General features: G+C 54.5%; 3 protein-coding genes across 3 annotated transcripts; 2 read left to right on the top strand and 1 right to left on the bottom strand.

Annotated features, from left to right (window-relative positions):
• Window positions 1-2,459: 2,459 nt before the first annotated feature.
• Window positions 2,460-6,920, bottom strand: VOLCADRAFT_105980 (uncharacterized protein; the record flags this gene model as incomplete). The annotated part of the gene is made up of 6 exons (XM_002953409.1): window positions 2,460-2,596; window positions 2,933-3,518; window positions 3,911-4,058; window positions 4,536-4,729; window positions 5,100-5,171; window positions 5,547-6,920. The coding sequence occupies 6 exons, from the start codon at window positions 6,918-6,920 to the stop codon at window positions 2,460-2,462; spliced, it is 2,511 nt and encodes an 836-aa protein (XP_002953455.1).
• A 54-nt stretch (window positions 6,921-6,974) lies between these two features.
• VOLCADRAFT_109881 (uncharacterized protein) lies at window positions 6,975-11,752 on the top strand. The gene is made up of 9 exons (XM_002953505.1): window positions 6,975-7,619; window positions 8,024-8,186; window positions 8,564-8,603; window positions 8,909-9,092; window positions 9,529-9,577; window positions 9,841-9,936; window positions 10,054-10,199; window positions 10,599-10,716; window positions 10,826-11,752. Exons 1-9 carry the CDS (start codon window positions 7,348-7,350, stop codon window positions 11,063-11,065), a joined length of 1,308 nt encoding a protein of 435 aa, XP_002953551.1. The 5' UTR covers window positions 6,975-7,347; the 3' UTR covers window positions 11,066-11,752.
• A 2,630-nt stretch (window positions 11,753-14,382) lies between these two features.
• VOLCADRAFT_94281 (uncharacterized protein) lies at window positions 14,383-16,454 on the top strand (the record flags this gene model as incomplete). The annotated part of the gene is made up of 5 exons (XM_002953504.1): window positions 14,383-14,504; window positions 14,796-14,850; window positions 15,276-15,380; window positions 15,980-16,093; window positions 16,341-16,454. The coding sequence occupies 5 exons, from the start codon at window positions 14,383-14,385 to the stop codon at window positions 16,452-16,454; spliced, it is 510 nt and encodes a 169-aa protein (XP_002953550.1).
• Window positions 16,455-18,114: the final 1,660 nt, after the last annotated feature.

Raw genomic sequence — 18,114 nt, 5'->3', positions numbered from 1 at the left:
ACACAAAGACCGCAGCCCACATCCACAAAGATGGATTCTTTTCCAAACCCAGCTGCCTGAGCCGTTGCGCAGATGATCCTCGCCATGTCTGTGGCACACAAGGAACCCGAGAAACCAAGTCCAACAGCGGAGCCGCCATCACTGGCGACTTTCCCCTGTTGTTGGGCGGCGCAGAAACTCATACATAACAAGCTGCTGTGGATACAACCACCCCAAACTTGCACAGCTATATATGTATGTGCAAACGAGAGGTGACAAGGCACAACCAACGTACATAGAAATGCATGCAACTACTATACTGTCGGTCGGTCCTCTTCCAAACAACAACCCACAAAAACGCCGTTTTTCGTTGATCAGGAAAACATCTGCGCAACACTGTTTTATTTATATAACTGCTATAAATATATTTCTATTGTGTAGCCTTGCTATTTTTTTTCTTCCTGTTTCCCCCCCCCCCCCGCCTCTCACCTTGGCGGCCTGGAAGGCACCATTGCACGCCCTGGTCAGCCGGGTCACGGTGCACCTTGGCTGCCGAGCCACACGGGTTGTCTTGGGCATATCAGTGCCCTGGCTTTTCGCCTGCTGGCTGGGGGCAGCAGAAGATATATAGGGTAGGATGATACGGCGGTGGCCCCCCACCCCCCACCCCCTCCCACTCTAACATCTCCCCTAAAGCCACCCAAAACGTCCGCCATACACCTATGCCCCAATTCCCGGACGCTTCCTAAACCTTTCTATGTGCCATTACCTACGGATAGGATGCCTAAACACCGGTGTTGAGCATGCAGACATATCCCCGAGAAGCCTTTGATGCTAGATCACCACAAAGGCTATACATGTCTCCCAAAAACCCTCTGCCTAGGAACCTATGTCCATAGATACTTTTTTATTATTCCAATCAAATTAGCCCCGACCATCACACCCACCACGGATGGCCGCGGATGTTCTTCCTCCTACACAGCAAGGCACCGCGATGCGCTGCCTCCTCGTCCACACCCAATAGGCGTCAGCTCCCAATCATCGTTAGCCCTGCAGAGTATAACACATTTGAATAACTGAAAGCACGCGATTCCGCAGTGCGCGCGCACAGAATGTCCTTCGACTTACTTGCCATGGATTGCTTGCCAAGAGGCGGCTGCACTGTAGTAGTCGATATCAGAGTACGCGTCGCTGATCAGCTAAGCTAAGCTATAGCACCTACTACAGCCCAATAATGGAGAGAGTGCCTTAGGGCTAAAAGGAATATTGTGAGCGGGATGCCTGATGCGGGGGCGAAATCCACCGCACCTACACGTGATGTCACACAAGGTGAGCAAAAACAAAGATCTTTGAATGCAATTTGTTAATGGTGTAATTGTTCGTAGTCGGAGCGCTTCGCGAGCGATCGATAACGTGCGACGTGCGTCGAGGGTACGACAAACGATCTCTCATGCCAAGAAAATCCCCAAATGCTTCATCAAGCAGCACTGCATATGAGGTGCGAAATGCTCAATATACACTGGATTACAGCTTCTATAATGTCCAAAAAGCAACTCAAGTTTTAAGATGCAGAATTTGTTGTGTAGGACGGTAAAACGTGCTCACATGCGCACATCAAGTAAGTGATGTACAAACTATTCGCAAACTAGTCTCGTGGCGGGAGAAGACCGCCTATTTACATTGGCTACCAGGCCAACGTGCTCGCGAGGTCGCAACCATGTCGTACATAGTTGGATGCACACCCACAAGCCATCGTTCACTTTTCGGTTTCGACACATACATACACACACACACACACACATGCCCGCCCCTCGTCGCGTGCGCTCAAGATGTGGTTAGCGCGAGTTTTTTGAACCCTGCCGCAACTGAGAATCGGGTGAGAGACCGAGCTTTCTAATCGTGCCTTAGTAGGGAGGGGTAGGGTCTGTACAGGGTTTCCAGTTTTCCTGTGTCTTAGTGAATCCTTATCCCAAGAAACAGACCGGGGACGGAGAGGAGTCTTGTTTCGTGTTTCAGGCTTAGTGCGCCAACTTGCATGACGGAGCCTTGACTCGTGAGAGTGTGCGCGCGTGCGACGCCTCCCACGCTCCGGGAACCTGCGACTCTCGGCTGCTTAATGGGGGCAGAGGCTCCTCGCGCCCTTCTCCCGTCCGCGGGAGAGAGCTTAGGCGGTCTTTCCGTTAAAGTTGGGCACCAGCCCCTGGCCAGTGTCAGGCCCGGTCAGATACTTGTAACCTTTGCTCACACACAACAGTAACCGAGTTGTTACCGGTTCGAGAAGTCCCATACCAAGTCTCATCACATGATATATCACAGTGCTTTCCATGACCACCAAAGTCGAGACCCACCGCTGCCTGCCGGTGCCCGAGGGTTCTAGAGCGGCTTCACATCTGCTCCACAGCGGAGTGCGTCAACAGTTTACAGAGCGAGGATTTGCGGTGCTGCTGGCTGCGACGGGCGCTGGGTGGCCTGGCGCAATCCTATTTGAAGAAGCCCCACAGTGCTGCGCGGGAGGCGTTCCTTGAAGCGATGCACTCGACCTGATCGAGGTCCACTGTGAACACCTCAAACTGCAGTGCAACTCGGCTAAATAGGTAGTATGGACCCATAACTACAACTACAGGAGATCAGTTCACGGTGAAAGGCGTGGCAAGCTGGTGAAACTGTGAAAACAATTCCTCATTACACCTATCCAATGCGACAGTGTGTGAATGCAAATGCAGTTGTTGCTGATGCTGCTACTGCTGTTGCTACTGCTGTTGCTACTGCTGTTGCTACTGCTGTTGCTACTGCCAAAGGCCGCCACCATCCAAACTTGCCACATGGCTGTGCACTGAAGCCCTAACACGACATGCTGAGCCATTTCTGAGTCCCCCCTACTCCAGACCTTGTTACTCCTGCGAACGCATCTCACCACTTTGCTAATGCTAGAACTGCTGGACGAGCGGCCCACTGGGCAGAGGCTCTGGGACCACTTTCGAGCCCGGCCGCTGCCACACATGGCCCAATGTCACCCGATACAACGGGTCCGCGCTGCTGAGCGACACCGGTGGAGGCTGCTGCGTCGGCAGTGCCGCTGCATGGTGCCGTACACCTTGCCGTACACCACCACTGCCACCCGCTTGCTCTGGCACCTGTGGTTGCTGCAGTGGAGAGGGAACTTTGCCAGCAGCAGCAGCAGCTGCCCCCATTCCTTGCGACGGCCCAAAGTAACGAGCAGCTGTACGCTTGGGCCCACCACTTCTTCCAGCACCGCTTCCGCCGCTGCTGCTGCTATTGCCAGAAGCCAATCGCGGTTGCCGCTGCTTTCCGTACTGCCGGGGCGGCGGATTCCCCTCCTCTTCCTCCTCCTCCTCCGGGTCTTGATCCTCCTCCTCGTCGGCCTGTCCTCCTGCCTGCTTCAGCAGCCCCATCTTCTCCTCAATGGCTCGCTGCCGCTGCTCCATGCGCTTCTCCATGTCCCGTCGCTCCGCCTGCCGCCGCGCAACAAACTGCCGGTGGAAGCGCTCTTGCTCAGCCCGCGCGCACTGCGCCTGGACCTGTAGTACAATAGGCACCACGCGCAACCAGAAACAACACAAATCGCGGGGAGGAATAGCTGACAGCTGTACCTGGGAAGGTTTCCCCAATCAGTACCTCCTCTTAACATTTCCATGGCATGTGGGTCACAGATCACTTGGATCGCATGCCAGGTGCGGTTGCAAAGCTCACAACGCACCGCCTGTGGCCCCGGCGCAAGGTGGCACTCTGTGTGACCTCCGCTCTTCACTAATCCCTTCATCAACCAGTTCTGTCTTACGGCTCACAATCCGCCCTTTCGTCTGCATGTCCCCTTTCCGGGACTCACCTACCGCACAGCTTCTCCCAACTCACGAATGCAACGAATGCACCCCACCCACGCACGCACGCACGCATCCAGGTACGCACCCACCTGCATGGCCACCCTCTCCAGCTCCCCCCTGCTGAGCGTGCGGCCCTGGGCGGCGGCCCTCGCCTCGACCGCCTGACGAGCAGCAGCCAATCGGTGCCGCAGCCGCCGCAGCCGCTCTTGCATCCAGGAACGAAATCCCCCACAGGCCCTGCAGGAGTCGGAGGGTTCGTGTTTTTTTCCTCTGCAATCCTAAGTTCTATAAACGGGAGGAGGCATCCTGACACACAGTGCACCACTCAATAATGCAATCAAGATTTTAGCTACCAAAGAGGAGCCTTCCTTCGAGTTATGCGGACCAAGACCAGCTGACAAAGATAATTTCATATTCCAGCAAGGTACAGCTTTCTGCAATTTGTAGGTCGCCGCTGACTGCAGCGCTGTCGTACAGGACGAGCAAGAAGCTCCTCCGGAAATTGTCGTAATTAGCGGCTCTCCCGCCCACATGCACCTTTAATTCGTAACATCCCTATCTCTCTTCATCCTGCAGTGTTACTTTATACCTCACAGCACCTCCTCCTCTCCTCCCCAAGATTGAACCAAGATTACCACCCAATCCCAACCAGAAAACCCAAATTCTGTTCCTTTCGCTCTATCCCTCCTAACCACAACCGCAGCACCGACCCACTTTCTAAACATGTTATTGGACATCTTCATGATGTCCCGCAGCGTCCAGCCATTGCCACCGCCAGTCAGCAGCAGGTACTCCAGTCGCAGCAACGTAATGACGCGCTCCCGAATGAAGAAGGCCACCTGGCTGGGCGACAGCACCTGGTAGAAGGTGGTCCATTCGGGACGTGCGGAGCAGAGGACCCTCAGGGCCTGCGGGGGAGCGGGAGCAGGAACAGAAAGCGGGTGGGGAGCGGGAGGCAGGGAGAGAGGAACATGAAATGCATGGAGGGGAAATGCGGGAGAGGGGCCTAGGGAGGGGCCCGGGCCGGCACTTGGTCACAGCACTTGACAGCGCGGAGTGAGGCCCTCGGAACAGTGGTCATCACTTCCCGCAGCAGGATGCATCCCACCAGCACCGGGACAGCACCCACGCAGCCCTCTTCCCAACCCGCCCACACGCTCCAATGCAAAGAAGCGCACTTGCACCCTTACGAACCCAGAACCTACTCGCAAACTTGTTCAAAATCGCACGCAGCACTTGCAACGTAACCCTCATCACAATCCACCCCAACAGACCCACCATTAAAGCGCTGTGGACGGACTGATGCCTAAAGTTCAGGATCAAGGGGTACTTGAGGATCAGCGCCCGGAGCTGCGATTTGAGGTCAAAGCAGCAACAGCAGCAGCAGCAGCAGCAAAAGTTGCGCTCAAGGTCAAAGGGATGGGAAGGAAGCGGACACACGAAACAGGAGGGCTCCAGATCAGCACCAGGGCCATCCCGCCAGCCGTCCAGCCCCTCATTGAAATCGCCAATCCGTGGTGCTACCCGCAGTAGATCACTACAGTAACCTGGAGGTGGTACGAGCGATGCAGAGCTCCGTACGCTATATCCCCTCACCTCTATCCCTTCAGCCTCCAGGTAACACACTGGCTGGGCGCTTGTCCAGCATTGCGAGGTCGACCCAAGATGGCATACCCCGTAAGGAAAAAGCACTTCAACCAACCCCCGGCCGCTATGGATGCGCACCTTGTGCTCATCAAACCCGACGGCGTCGTACAGCGCGTCTTGCAGCGCGTCGTACCGACCCCGCAACGTGCTTTCCTCCATTCGCAGCAGGTTGGGATTCTTACGCAGCATGTCCGGAATGCCCCCCGGCGGCAGCCCCAGCAGCCGCCGCAGCGCCTCCATCCTCGGCGCCACACAGTCCGCCGGGACAAGTACCACCCAAGAGTTCCGGCGGATGAGGTACACCGCCACCTCGCGGCCCACCGCATCCGTCAGACGCTCCACTGTGGCCGTCACCGCCGCCAAGCGACCCGCGGGTCCGTCAGGTACCTCCCGACGCAGGAACCGGAGTAGCTTTGGCGGCACACGGGGGTAGTGCAGGACGCACTGAAACAGTGCCTCGAGCTTCAAGCCCGCGGTGTCGTACGGACTACATGCCGATGAAACAGGGTAACGTGTGTAGGGGTAGTCTGGCCACGAGAGGGGCGGCGGCGCGGGCCGAAGACGCGGTCGTTGGGTACGCACCGGCCACGTCCGTGGTCCCGTACTGAGGGAGGTGTGTTGCTGCCGGGAATTTAGCGATGATTTGGGGCCGGCTGAAGTCCGAATGCGGTTAAGTTGGGTAGGATCAAGCCGGAGGTGGGTGTTATGTAATTCCCCTGCCTGCGCCTTGCTGGTTGCGTTTGTCAATGCAGACAACGGTGCTGGTTCTGCAGCATCAGATGCTGCGGCACCTGTTACCCCCCAAGGGCGTCTTCGCTGCTGCGTTGCGGTGGGTATCGAATCGCGGCTTGGAGCGGAGGTGGAGGCGACCGGCTGCGGCTCGTCCGCCTCCGAAGCGCGAGGTCTAAGGAAATGTTCACCGTCCTGCGCAAAATGAACTTCCTGAGGCCACGTGGCTGTGCCTGACTGAAAGCTGCGTTCCAAGCCCTGGGCTGCGAGAACTGCTGATGTCGATGCATCGCTTGCGGAGGCTGAGACGTTGCCGGCACTGGCAGTCGTCCGCGTTAGCTCAACATCTGGGTTGAGTACTTGAGTTAAGCGAGGACAGGTGCTAGAGGCAGTGCACGAGCTGGGTGCAAGGAACAATCGTCTCGCCGTCCTTCCCGCTGTGGGTTGAGCTGCTATAGATCCGCTGGTGCCACTGCTCAACAGTGGTCGCATCGACGTATGCATGGAGCAAGCTAAACGCAAGACCAAACCCGTTCGGCTGGGGAACTCAAAGCAGCCATGGGACGTAGTCCATGAGGATGTCTTCAAGATGCAAGCTAACTGTGAATTTTTCGCATGTCCTATCGTGCAACCACAATTGTTGAGCATGCTCGTGTGCACATGGCGTCCGATCTCGCGCTGGCGGCCAAAAGGGCCCTGTGCCTTTCTTTCTCCAAAACCCATTCTGCAGCGGAATTGTTAGATTTGCTTCTGCCTATTAACATTTGGTAAAATTCTGTAAGTATGGCCACGGTGCTTAACATGCTGAACTGACTGAGTCATGATGTCGCGATACCGACAAAGCAATTTGCCAACACCTAGAGTTAATGCTTTCAAATATCTGGAGAAATTGTTTCTCCATGATACATAGATATTCTATGCGTAAAGCAAGGGATAATGCGATGTCAAAGTGTCCCGTCCCCGGGTCTGTACCAGCGGTATCTAACCGCAACAATAGATTTTTGCTTATTACTCTTTCTGTATTCACAACTGTGAATTACCTTCACTGTTTTTTTCATTTGGTATTGTGCAAACTCTTGCTCATTCATTCCTTGGACTACACAAATCATTGACAACTAAAAGCGGTATATAAGGGAAATCTTAAAGTTAAATGGACGATATTCAAATGGATGACGAAGAACGTTGGCGTGACCTTGACCTTCTCCTTACACGACCGGGCCGACTTGTTGGTCCTGGTTTCGAACCATGCCCCGAGCTTAGAGCATTCCTGCAAAGCCCGGACTGTAGAATCTTGTGTGTTGGTGCTGGAGGCCTGGGCTGCGAGATCTTGAAGGACCTGGCTCTGTCAGGCGTCGTGCACATAGATGTCATCGACATGGACACTATTGATGTTTCTAATCTCAATCGACAGTTCCTGTTTAGGTGAGGATGGTGAAAAACCCTGCCAAATTCCTGCGCCCTGTAGGGATCTGCACTTCGCAGCTCAGGGCCGCAAGATTGAGTATCCCTCAAGGAGGCGCCCTGACTTGAGGGAAAGAGCCGTGATGCAGTCGAACATGACGCCTCGCGCCCGCGACAAACGTCTCCATCCCCCGGTCTTACCACTCGGTACCCCTTCATCCCCACCACCTCACGGCGTGACTCCGCACAGCCCCGTTTCTTGTCAGGTCATCATCCGTTTCCGGCCCCGAGCGCTTTTGTCTCTACCCTTTCCTTTCCCTAGCGAAACTTCACCCACTTCAAGTCACTGCACCTCATCCTCTCATGTAGCACCCCTCGCACCCATTCTCGAGGCCGCATACCACCCTACCCCACCACACCTGCAGGATGAAGGACGTGGGTCAGCCCAAAGCCACAATAGCTGCGGAGCGCATCAACGCCAGAGTGCCGGGTGTCCGGGTGACGCCCCACTTCGGTCGCATTGAGGATCAGCCTGCGGACTGGTACCGCTCTTTCGCCATCATCATCCTAGGGCTGGACTCCTTAGAGGTGGAGCAGGGCTGGGCCAGGGGTGACGGAAAGTTGCCTAAGCCACGTGACCTTGCTAGTTTTGTGAGGCCCGCTAAGTTCTGTTGAAGGAAACCTTCTATCTGCCCCTTCCCTTGGGTGGTTGGCGTCCCTGCTTGTGGAGAAGGGAAGGATGCCGTGTCCTGAGCGCAGCATCCACGATTGGGCTCGCAGGCATGCATGCATGCATGCAGGCTGAACTCCGACGAGGCTGGAGGAGGGCCGTTGTCTTGCAGCCTTTCCATCCCCCATTCTGCTGTCACAAGGGGGGTGGGGTATTGCGCCACAACACAGTATCGTAGGCTGAAGCCGCTCCTCACTGCCGATTGATTGTCCTGCTCTTCCATGACCCCTCGCAGGCGAGGCGGTACATGAACTCAGTCGTCTGTGGATTCCTAGGTAGGAGAGCTCCATCAGGGCTGGTCTCGGAGCCTAAGCAGGCAGATATTTGGGACACACACACAAACCGTGGGTGGGCGGGGTATGCGGAGGTGATTCAGGATGTGGGTTGGAGAGCCCGGCCACCAAGTTCCCGTTCCCGGGACAGCTCATCTCATCTCTCTCTGCTGTAGCAGGACGGGAATGCGGAGTTGTTTGTGCAGCCCAGTGCAGAGGTTAGGTCCTCCCCTCCTGGCCATTGAGGTTGCCGCGTTGCAGAGACCGCGACTGATGTGGGTGTTGCGCTGTGTCCCGTGTGCGTCCAGAGTACGACGACACCGGGCAGCCCGACCTGTCCACGGTGAAGCCCATGGTGGACGGCGGCACGGAGGGCTTCAAGGGCCATGCACGTGTCATCCTGCCCGGCCACACGCCCTGCTTCGAGTGCACGTTGTGGCTGTTTCCGCCGCAAACCAAGTTCCCTTTGTGCACCCTGGCGGAGACACCGAGGTGAGGGGGGCCGCGGGGGCATACAAGTATGTGTTCATGATTCCCCTTGTGGAGGTGTGGAGGCAAGGATGTGACGTGTACGAGGATGTGGTTTGCGGCATCAAGGGCATCACCAGCGTGGGGTTGTGGGATGGGCCAGGAGGCCCTGGTTGGAGTTGGGGACAAGAGGGTGGAGAGGAAAGGCGATAGGAATTAGGGAGGCGTTTGTGGTTGGATTAAAGCGGGCGGGTGCTATAGGCCTGTGGTCAGTGCGCAGGTCCTCGAAACCCTCGTGTTTTCTGATGGGAGCAGTGAACCGGAAAAAGCTGTAAAAAGAGACACTAACTAGAAGGGTGCTGTGGCCTCACCAGGACGCTATTTTACTTTCCCCTCGGCTCCCTCCACCTCCACCTCCACCTCCACCTGGGGCCCTAACCCGCCTACACAACTGCCACAGGTCTGCAGCTCACTGCATTGAGTACGCGCACCTGATTCTGTGGGGCCAGGTGGGTGCGGAATGAACCATGGGTCACTGGTTCGGTCGGTTTGGGAACCGCAGGAGGAGGATCCTTGCTCTCGGGCGAGGTGCGGCCATTCTCAGTTCAGGAGCTTAGGCCGTTCTAGGGCAACGAGGTGGAAGCCATCGCGTCTGTCGTCTTCGGTGTGATACGTGCTGAGTCATGGTATAACATAGTTAGGGCGTTATGTTTTTCGCCGACAACGCTCAGCACTGAAATCCGCGGCAACTCCCATCCATTTGTTACAACAGGTTCGCCCGGGGGAGGAGTTCGACACGGACAGCGAGGAGCATATGAAGTGGGTGTACGAGCGTGCGGCTGAGCGGGCGAAGCAGTACGGCATTCACGTGAGTGTACGATTTTTGCTCCTGCGCCTCGTTGCACCCTTTTCCCTCGCCACCACAATCACCAGCTCCAACATTTCCGCTTGTCCCCACTCTCACTGCACACACACACACACACAGGGAGTTACCTACCAACTGACGCAAGGGGTGGTGAAGAACATCATCCCCGCCATCGCCTCCACGAACGCCATCATCTCGGCCCAGTGTGTGCTTGAGGCGCTCAAGACGCTTACCTGCTTCTCCACAGGCCTGGACAACTACATGATGTGGGTCGGGCGGAGAGCTGGCGGGCAGAGGGGTGTAATGTGTGAAGACCTCATGGGCCGCCTCCCTCCAACCTTTGTGGCCGGGAAACTGCCCAGCATTTGCAGTGCATGCTTTCCTGACCACAAATGCTGAAAAGCGGGATAGGGAAATCTCTCCAATGGGCTTTGATACCTATGACACCCCTTTTTCCTCGCATCCCGGCTTTCCCACCAGATTCCTTATAATAGCTTTATCAAGTACCGGAAATACCGGGCTTCCATCTATACTTACCCGGCGTCTGGTTTTGCCGCATCACGGCTTTGCACCAGCGACTGTCGCGCGCCGCTCATGGGCTGAGTGCTGTTCACATGTCCCTGGGCCACAATTCTGCCTGCCGCCTGCTCGTTACCTTGTTGCAGGTACGTTGGTAGTACGGGGTTGTACACTCACACGGCAAAGTACGAGAAGGACCCCAACTGCCCCATCTGCAGCGCTGGGGTGCCCGTTGAAGTTGATCCGGACTGCACGCTGCAGCAGGTGAGAGGGATGGGGGGAATCCATCCAAGTCCCGGCGTTTAGCCATGCAAGTTACGGCACTTGACCTTCCAACCCCGAACCCCCCACCCTACGTTTACATTTGTCGCAGTTTATCGACCACTTGCGCTCGGATCCCTCACTAGGCAAGCACCTTTCCGCACCCTCAGTCAGCTTCGGCGCCACCAACCTCTTCGCACACGGCGTCTTCGAGGCCGAGACGGCGCCTAACCTGTCGCGCCGAATGGCTGACCTGGTGCCAGACGACGGAACCATCCTAACGGTCAACGATAAACGGTTGCGCGGCCCCATGCGCGTGCGGGTGCGGTACAGCTCCAGCATGAAGGCATAGGGCCCCTCAGCTTTCCATCCATCACTTGACCACTAAAACGTTTCCGTTGTTGGGGATAAAGCCGTAAGCCCTCGGACATGAAGTGAAGGCGCGCGCACACGTGCTAATGACAGTGCTAGTTGGATTGCTAGGGGGTTTATTTAGAGGGCAGCAGGGGGCCACGCCAGTCGGAGGGAGAGCAGCTTTGCTAATTAGTAATGCAGCTAGCAGGAAGGCGCAGCAGGATGGCGGTTGTGTTAGGTCATATGCACCCACGTCAGGACGCGAGGATGGACACCACCATCTTGGGGAGCTGCTCTCTTGGGAGAGGAATGGGGGGCAGCGGCTTTGGGCGTGTAGGAGGATGGGTGTGCCACTGGCGGGTCGGCGAGGGCTATGTAGTGCTCCAACTGCGGGGTTCCCTCCATGCCATGCACGTACACACATGCACGTAGCAGAGCCCACACTCGGATCAGCAGGCCCTCCAGGACGCATGGGCCACCTGCAGCCTCCACTGACACCCTCCGCACGCCATGCTTCCAGCTAGTGTAGGCTATCATACGCATGCAGGTGTGTGGCTTTGTGTGACGTGAACGTGTACAGAGTTTTGGCAGATCATTAAACAACGTTGAAAGCAAATATATCGGCGATAAAAATGAAGGGCACCAGGTACCAGTCATCAGGCATTTTGCAATACAGTAAATTGTTAGTGTTTTTGCAGTGTCACGCAGCATGGCTGTAGCATTGACAATGCACGTGCATGCGAGAGACTTGCATGGTGTCGTGGGCGAAAGGGAAGACTTGTGAGACAGGGCAGCAGTGGCCAATACGTACACTGAGCGACGGAGCAGCGGTTAACAAGCCTACACGAACCGGACCTGACTCGACCTCCATTATTACGGCTTGTCGACATGCGGGCCTGCAGAGTCTTCACGTGTGAAGTTCTCACCCGGCCACAGGAATGTTTCCGTGTGTTGCAAGGCCGGAAGAATTTTTTCTGGAGAGCTTTCTAAATCCGGCCGATGGCAATGAACGACATGCGTCCCGAAGAGCCGCAACTATGAGAAACAGCAGCACCTGTTTGCACAGCTGAGCGAAGACAAGTTGTAACGCAGCTCCAAATGGCTGGAGTCCTTTCCCCCTCAGGAGGCGTCAGACCGGGACGCGCATGTGTGCCATGGGCAAGCTCCTATAGAAGTGGCAGCGCTGGTGGCGAGGGGTTATGCTATCTTCTTTTGATGAAAGTGCTGGTGTTGCGTACGGGGGGTTTGGAAGGGCCAATCAACCGCGGCGTTTGTGACATCCCCAGCTTTAGGTCTTGTTAAGCGCACATGCGTTTAGGCGCACATGCGTTAAGGCGCAATGCGTTGAGTCAATGCGTCCTAGCATCGTGACGGTGCGTCCCTAGCGCCACCTCGCAAGCAACACTTCATGTTCGGGCCGTTTATTTGCCTCATGATTTTGTTGCACATGTGCTGCAGGAGACAAGTAAAAAATTTTCGTCAACAAGTGACGCCAGGCATCCAGTCATCTGCGATACGCCGTCATCCACCGTCAACTAGCAGGTTCCGGCTGTCACCACGAGTTATCGAAATCCGACCTGTAAAAGAAGCGCCATCTTTCACCACCACGATGGCCGATGGTAGCTACATTTAAGATCTCTTATGCATCAAAAACGCGAAACCTCAACCGGCCACGGGATTTCATACCAGGTTCAGCCAAAACCCCAAGGCCATAAAGTGCCCAGCATCCGGAAAATCTCCAAAGCAATAAAGTGGGGGGACAGCGCAACCCCCTAATATATGGGCGTAACGTGTCTTTTCGCGGGACTACAATCCAGCTGCCGCTTCTTCGCAAAGGCGTGACAGACTGTACTACGTCTATTTCGACTGCAACTTGGTTGCGTGCGTCCATCGTAAGATCGCTGCAAACGGGATGATATGGCCTTGAAACTCTAGGTCTTGGTGGAAAGGTGCTGGGAGCGCTCTAAAGTTCGTAAGCAACTCCTCCCTCACCGTTTGTCGTTTAAGGCGCGGCATAAATGCACCATCATGAACCACGGTGCACATATTAATTATAATTTATTGCCATAAATCCTAACGTATACTCGTGATAATCAATGCCCGACCTGCTTGGATAATGAGGATCGGTGCACGGCTAAAGTCATCACCCCTTTGGACTCTTCTCCACTTGTCCAGATGTAGCCCCTTCCTTCAGATTCCCCTTACGCTGCCAGAGTTGTGGCCGTTACCTGGCGCCTGTCCTCGTGGACGGCAGCCTCTGCGAACCAGAGCCGTACGCTTAGGATTCATTACTCATTCGCCTATATGACAGAGACGTGCCTGTGGCTGCCTCTAAAACAGCGCACCTCCGGGCATTTCCCTCACTATCATTACCGTTGGCTTGCCGGCAACCTTTAGGAACTGTTGCATCTTACACGAGTGTACGGTGCTCTTGAAGCCGGATGATCGATATGGAGTCACATGACATCATAGACCGAGCCTTTGTTTGCCTGTGTGTGTGGTTGTTACAGTGGGCTCCAGACTCACGAAGAGTAGAGCCAGCGGGCCAGCGGGCCGTGCACTGCACTAGAAATTAATATACAAACTAGAGTACCACCCAGATGAGACAACGCAAGTCAATTAAACAGCCTGAAGCGCGACCAAAGGGAAGGCTCAGGACCCACAATCATTATTGGATGAGACCTGAGCCTCAAAATCCTCCGATTAAGAGAATAAAAAAAGGTGATACCTAATCGTCGATTGGTGACCGCTCCCATGAGCATAACTAATTGCCTGACACAATTCGCAAGAAGGGGTGATGTGCCCCAACAGAATCCCAACTTTCCCGTAACCTGTAGCAGCTCAACATGTTAAACACACATAATTTATGGATGGTTTGCAACTAAATTGTACTACATACATACATATTCAGTTCTCATCCGGACTGTTAGGTTCTATATTGAGAGCTGTCCATGGCAGTTTACCCCGACGGCAGAAACCTCCGAAACGATTTTGCAAGTCCGAGGCGCTGCATGAGGGTTGCTTTGGATTGTCGAAGCGACCCATAGGTCATTCCTAAGGGTGTACGGTGCAAATGAAGTCATCTCGCGTACGCCCGCACCCAGCCGCAGGATTTAGCTCGCGCCGTCTGCATGCAGGGACATACAGCCGGAAGGCGTCTACAGGTATCTGTGCAATACTGTCGTCGCGCTCAAAAGAAATCTGCAGATAGCGGAGGACAACGACTACTTCCGATAGCAGCAATCCAGCAAGTCGCAGCCTCCGTCTATCGTCGTCGTCGCGCCGTTCTTCAGCTCGAAATACTTTGGTGGTATCATGGCTGTCACAGAGGTGCTGTCGGCGGTGCGCCGCCCCATCTATGACCGCACCTACCCCAAATTGAAGCGCTTTTCCTGGCCGTGGCGCCTTCTGGCCACTTACACGAGCTTCCTTACTTGGTGGGTCGCTGAACAGGGTCATGGATTTGCTTTAAAATTTAGTCCTTACCTGCGCCATTATACCTCATTCTCGTACATATTAGCCGCGTGTTTCGACGTGCTTTGCTCTTCTGCTGTCTGCGTGCCGATCGGGGTCAACTGTAACAGTCGCAAACTGCGCGCCTACTACCAATAGGAATGGGATGCAAAGGAAAAATGCGTCCGTCCCCGCACATGCTGCACCCTGCATACGCCGTGTTTGTACTTCCCCTTTCCCATCCACCCGCCTGCTGTGCGCATACTCCTGCGCAGGCTGGCCTCCACTCCGTGGCTCCTGATTCGCTCCCTGGCGCCTCAGAACCTGCAGGTGGGTTTGGGTGGGTGGGAGCCTCGTGTCCCGCGTTTTACGGTTAGGTGCGTCATGGTGTGCGCTCTTCCTGCGCGCGCATTGATGCATGCTCTGTTTCTTGAAGTACACCGAATTGTCTATTTGTGGTTGGGCCCCACCTGCCATCACTGGGAGGTTCAGGACAACCCCCAAAATACGCTTGCCAAATGCCCACTTTTATCCTAAGTTTACAACGTCCTAAAGTTGGATTGTGTAGGAATACACCGAAGTTGTTCCAAGCAGGTTCAGTTTTCAGTGCAAGTGCGTGGTGATTGCTCGCGTCCCTCGTTCGCAGCTGCTTCTCGCGTCCCTTTCTGGCTCCTTCGGAATCCCGGAGGCGCTTCATCCCGTGTATAGTCACGGATGTCCCCACTCACGCGCTGCTCCCCCCTCGGCCAAAGCAGGACAACTTGGCCGACATGGAGCGCGGCTTCTTTAACTTTGTTACGCCGCTCGTCAACTTCGTGCAAGACACCACGTTCAAGGCCTTCCACATCGCCGACGTGACGGTGGGTGTTCGTGAGGGTGGCAGGCTGGGTGGCGGGCTCGCTAGGTGCGTGCTAGAGCCTTAGGAAGCCATGCCTGTGTGCATGCGTGCTGTCGCCCTCGTTAACGCTCTCAAGTATTACCGTAGTGCTACTTATAGTTCGTGATCGCTTTGTTCGGGGAGGGGTCAAAAAACTTTCTGAAATTTGTACGTGCTCTTTGAATTTCGGGGAAGGCCGGACCAGATTTTGCGGGCATGATACAAATTTCGGGGCCCCTTCCAATGTTTCGGGGCTTTTCAAGCTGCAGCTTCCAGTCAGTCTCCCTCCACCGGGAACCCTTAGGCTCATGGTCTCACCATTTTCGCACTTTGGAAACGCCCTAGCAAATTCTGGACCGATCGTACAGTTCAGTACCAGTGGCAACGACTAATAACTAACCGGCCGGGCCAATACAGTGTTTGGGTGGTCGCTACTGAAACGTGTTTTCATGTGGCTGAAACTATATTTTATGTTTTAGAGGTTCGTAATTGCACGTTACCCCTGCACCGGTATGGCGGCTTAATACAGATGCGAGTGCTGCCGACCTACATCCCGGCCGTCCTCTTTTCGTTCTCCTGCAGGCGGATTGGGCCATCAACACCGCCACCCACGTCTACCAGCACAACCTAAAGGGCTTTGAGCACACCTTCGACCATGCACTCCGAAACGTGGAGCACCGTGTCCGAATCCTGAAGGTGAGACAGCTGTGCACGAGAGGAGTGCTGTGCATGAGGTCGTGTTCGTGTGAGCCATGTGCTCCCTATGCTGCGCTCAGTCCGCCTGCTAGTTGTGTCTATATTTTCGATTTCTGCCCTGCGGCATTTTGCTGCTGATAAAGTCTTTTATCCATCCTTCGCTTGGCGATGTTTACATGTGCGGACCGTAATCATCAGCATCCTATTGCTGCTGCACTGTTTGTAAAATTGGAAATGTCACCTGCAGGATGACGGGCTCAACGGCATTCCTAAGGCGCTCTCGTTCGACCTTCACACTCCGGCAACAAATCACAGAACCACCACGCCTCCGACGAGCATGCCCATCGCTGGGAAGATGTAATAATGTAGCCGAGCCGTGCCATACCGTGCAAACCTATGCCGTGCGATGCCGTGCGTTGCCATGTAATCTGTGCACAGAGGTGGCGAGAGTAGTGACGAAACAGTGCGGTGATGTGAAGCTGGTGCTGGTTGGAGATTGGAGGTTGGAGAGTGTCGCAGCTGCCCTTGTGGAAACTGACACGTGGCTTTTAAGTAAAGTAGCAAATATGAAGTGTTCTTATCTTTCTACCAGCATACGGGTGCTGCTTTGGAAACTGTTGTATGTACGAAAGGAGAAACTTTTAAGACGTTAATGTTACAGGCTGATCCACGGACTTCCACAGTTAAAAACAGTTTTTTGTTTTGTTTTGCTCAGCTGACCGCTGACTGCTCTGCCCTGCTGTGCTTTATTAGCAATGATAGTCCTTCCGTTTCTGCTGGGAATGTATGTCGGCATTTGATTTTGAGGGAGAGGTGCCGCAGTAGGTGTAACCATGTCCTTGATACGGATACAGGCCCTGCCGGGCCTAGGCTCAGGGAAACTTTCTTGAACTAAGAAACAAATACACACTGGTCGCCATCCTCCAGCAATTTTTCCAGCTATGTGTGGATATAGGGCCCACTGCGCTAACCCACGCATTGTGCCGCATGTGTAGTTATGGTCGGTTTAGGGCCGGAAGGAAGGTCGGGGAATATGTCCCGAGCGGGCTGCTTCAACAGTAACTTCCAAACGATTTCCCTTCGAAACGAATTTGCGGCTCTTTACTGTGTTGAATGGTGGTAAGATCAAACACGTCGTGGTGTTGTTAGGTTAAGGATAGGTTTACAAAGTGAACAGGTATTACTTTGCTGTTTGAAATCTTTGTTTCCCTTCTCATTCTACGGCATGTCCATGGTTTTCATTACTGTTGTTTTCGGAAGGATGGGTTGCTGAGGTTACCTGTTTGTGACGTGCTGCGCTCACCATGACGTATCCTGTTGTACGGCTGCAGGGTTGGGTTGTTCATTGAAAGGTGCGTTCAGTCTTGTATCCCTACGGTCGACTGTAATAAAGACGTCGGAGTCGGATCGGAGAAGGCACTTTGGCTAACTTTCAGCGCGCTTCAAGTTTTTGGAGGTTTAAAATCAGTGTATAAAATATTTAGATCTGTGTATAGGGGGATTCGAGCAAAGACACAAGATAGGCAGCTGGGTTGGCAGAAACGTCCTTTACGTGTTCATGCACACATTTGCCCGCAATTCCTTGCCTGTGGAAAAGGTAGCGATACGTCAATAGGCTTGGCACGGGAAGTAGATACATTTAAATGCATATACTTCTTATCGGATGATGTACTGTGGTGGCTGGTTAGAGGGAGGTGCGGAACTGACAGAGCAGCAATTCAAATGCTGGACATAATAGACGGACGGAGTGAACCAGGCGAGGAAACATACGTCCGTGCCTACGTTTGTGGTATGGGGCCATGTCTACACGGCAGCTACGTGGCGCTTTTGGATGTGGCACTTCACCCTTAACCTTCCGACTACAACCTCACGCCCCTCCTACAGAGGGAACCAGCAGAAGGTTTGCGACAGCATGAAAGTTACCTTGTCACTCCTTGGCATCCTCACGCAAACGAGGTACCCAACCTTACGTGGATTTAAGCTATGAGAGGTTCATGAGAGTTCAAGTCGGGTGAAGTTCG

This window comes from Volvox carteri (genome assembly GCF_000143455.1).
Source record: "Volvox carteri f. nagariensis unplaced genomic scaffold VOLCAscaffold_36, whole genome shotgun sequence".
Classification (NCBI taxonomy): domain Eukaryota; kingdom Viridiplantae; phylum Chlorophyta; class Chlorophyceae; order Chlamydomonadales; family Volvocaceae; genus Volvox; species Volvox carteri.
The sequence above is the reverse complement of the archived record's forward strand: the minus strand, read 5'-3'. Positions and strand labels throughout refer to the sequence as shown.

Excerpts from the sequence above, each read along its gene's own strand:
- VOLCADRAFT_109881 (XM_002953505.1), top strand. The coding sequence starts at position 7,348 with ATGGACGATATTCAAATGGATGACGAAGAACGTTGGCGTGACCTTGAC. Across the intron at positions 8,604-8,908 it reads AGTCGTCTGTGGATTCCTAG|AGTACGACGACACCGGGCAG; the intron begins GTAGGAGAGCTC and ends GTGTGCGTCCAG. Across the intron at positions 9,093-9,528 it reads ACCCTGGCGGAGACACCGAG|GTCTGCAGCTCACTGCATTG; the intron begins GTGAGGGGGGCC and ends CAACTGCCACAG.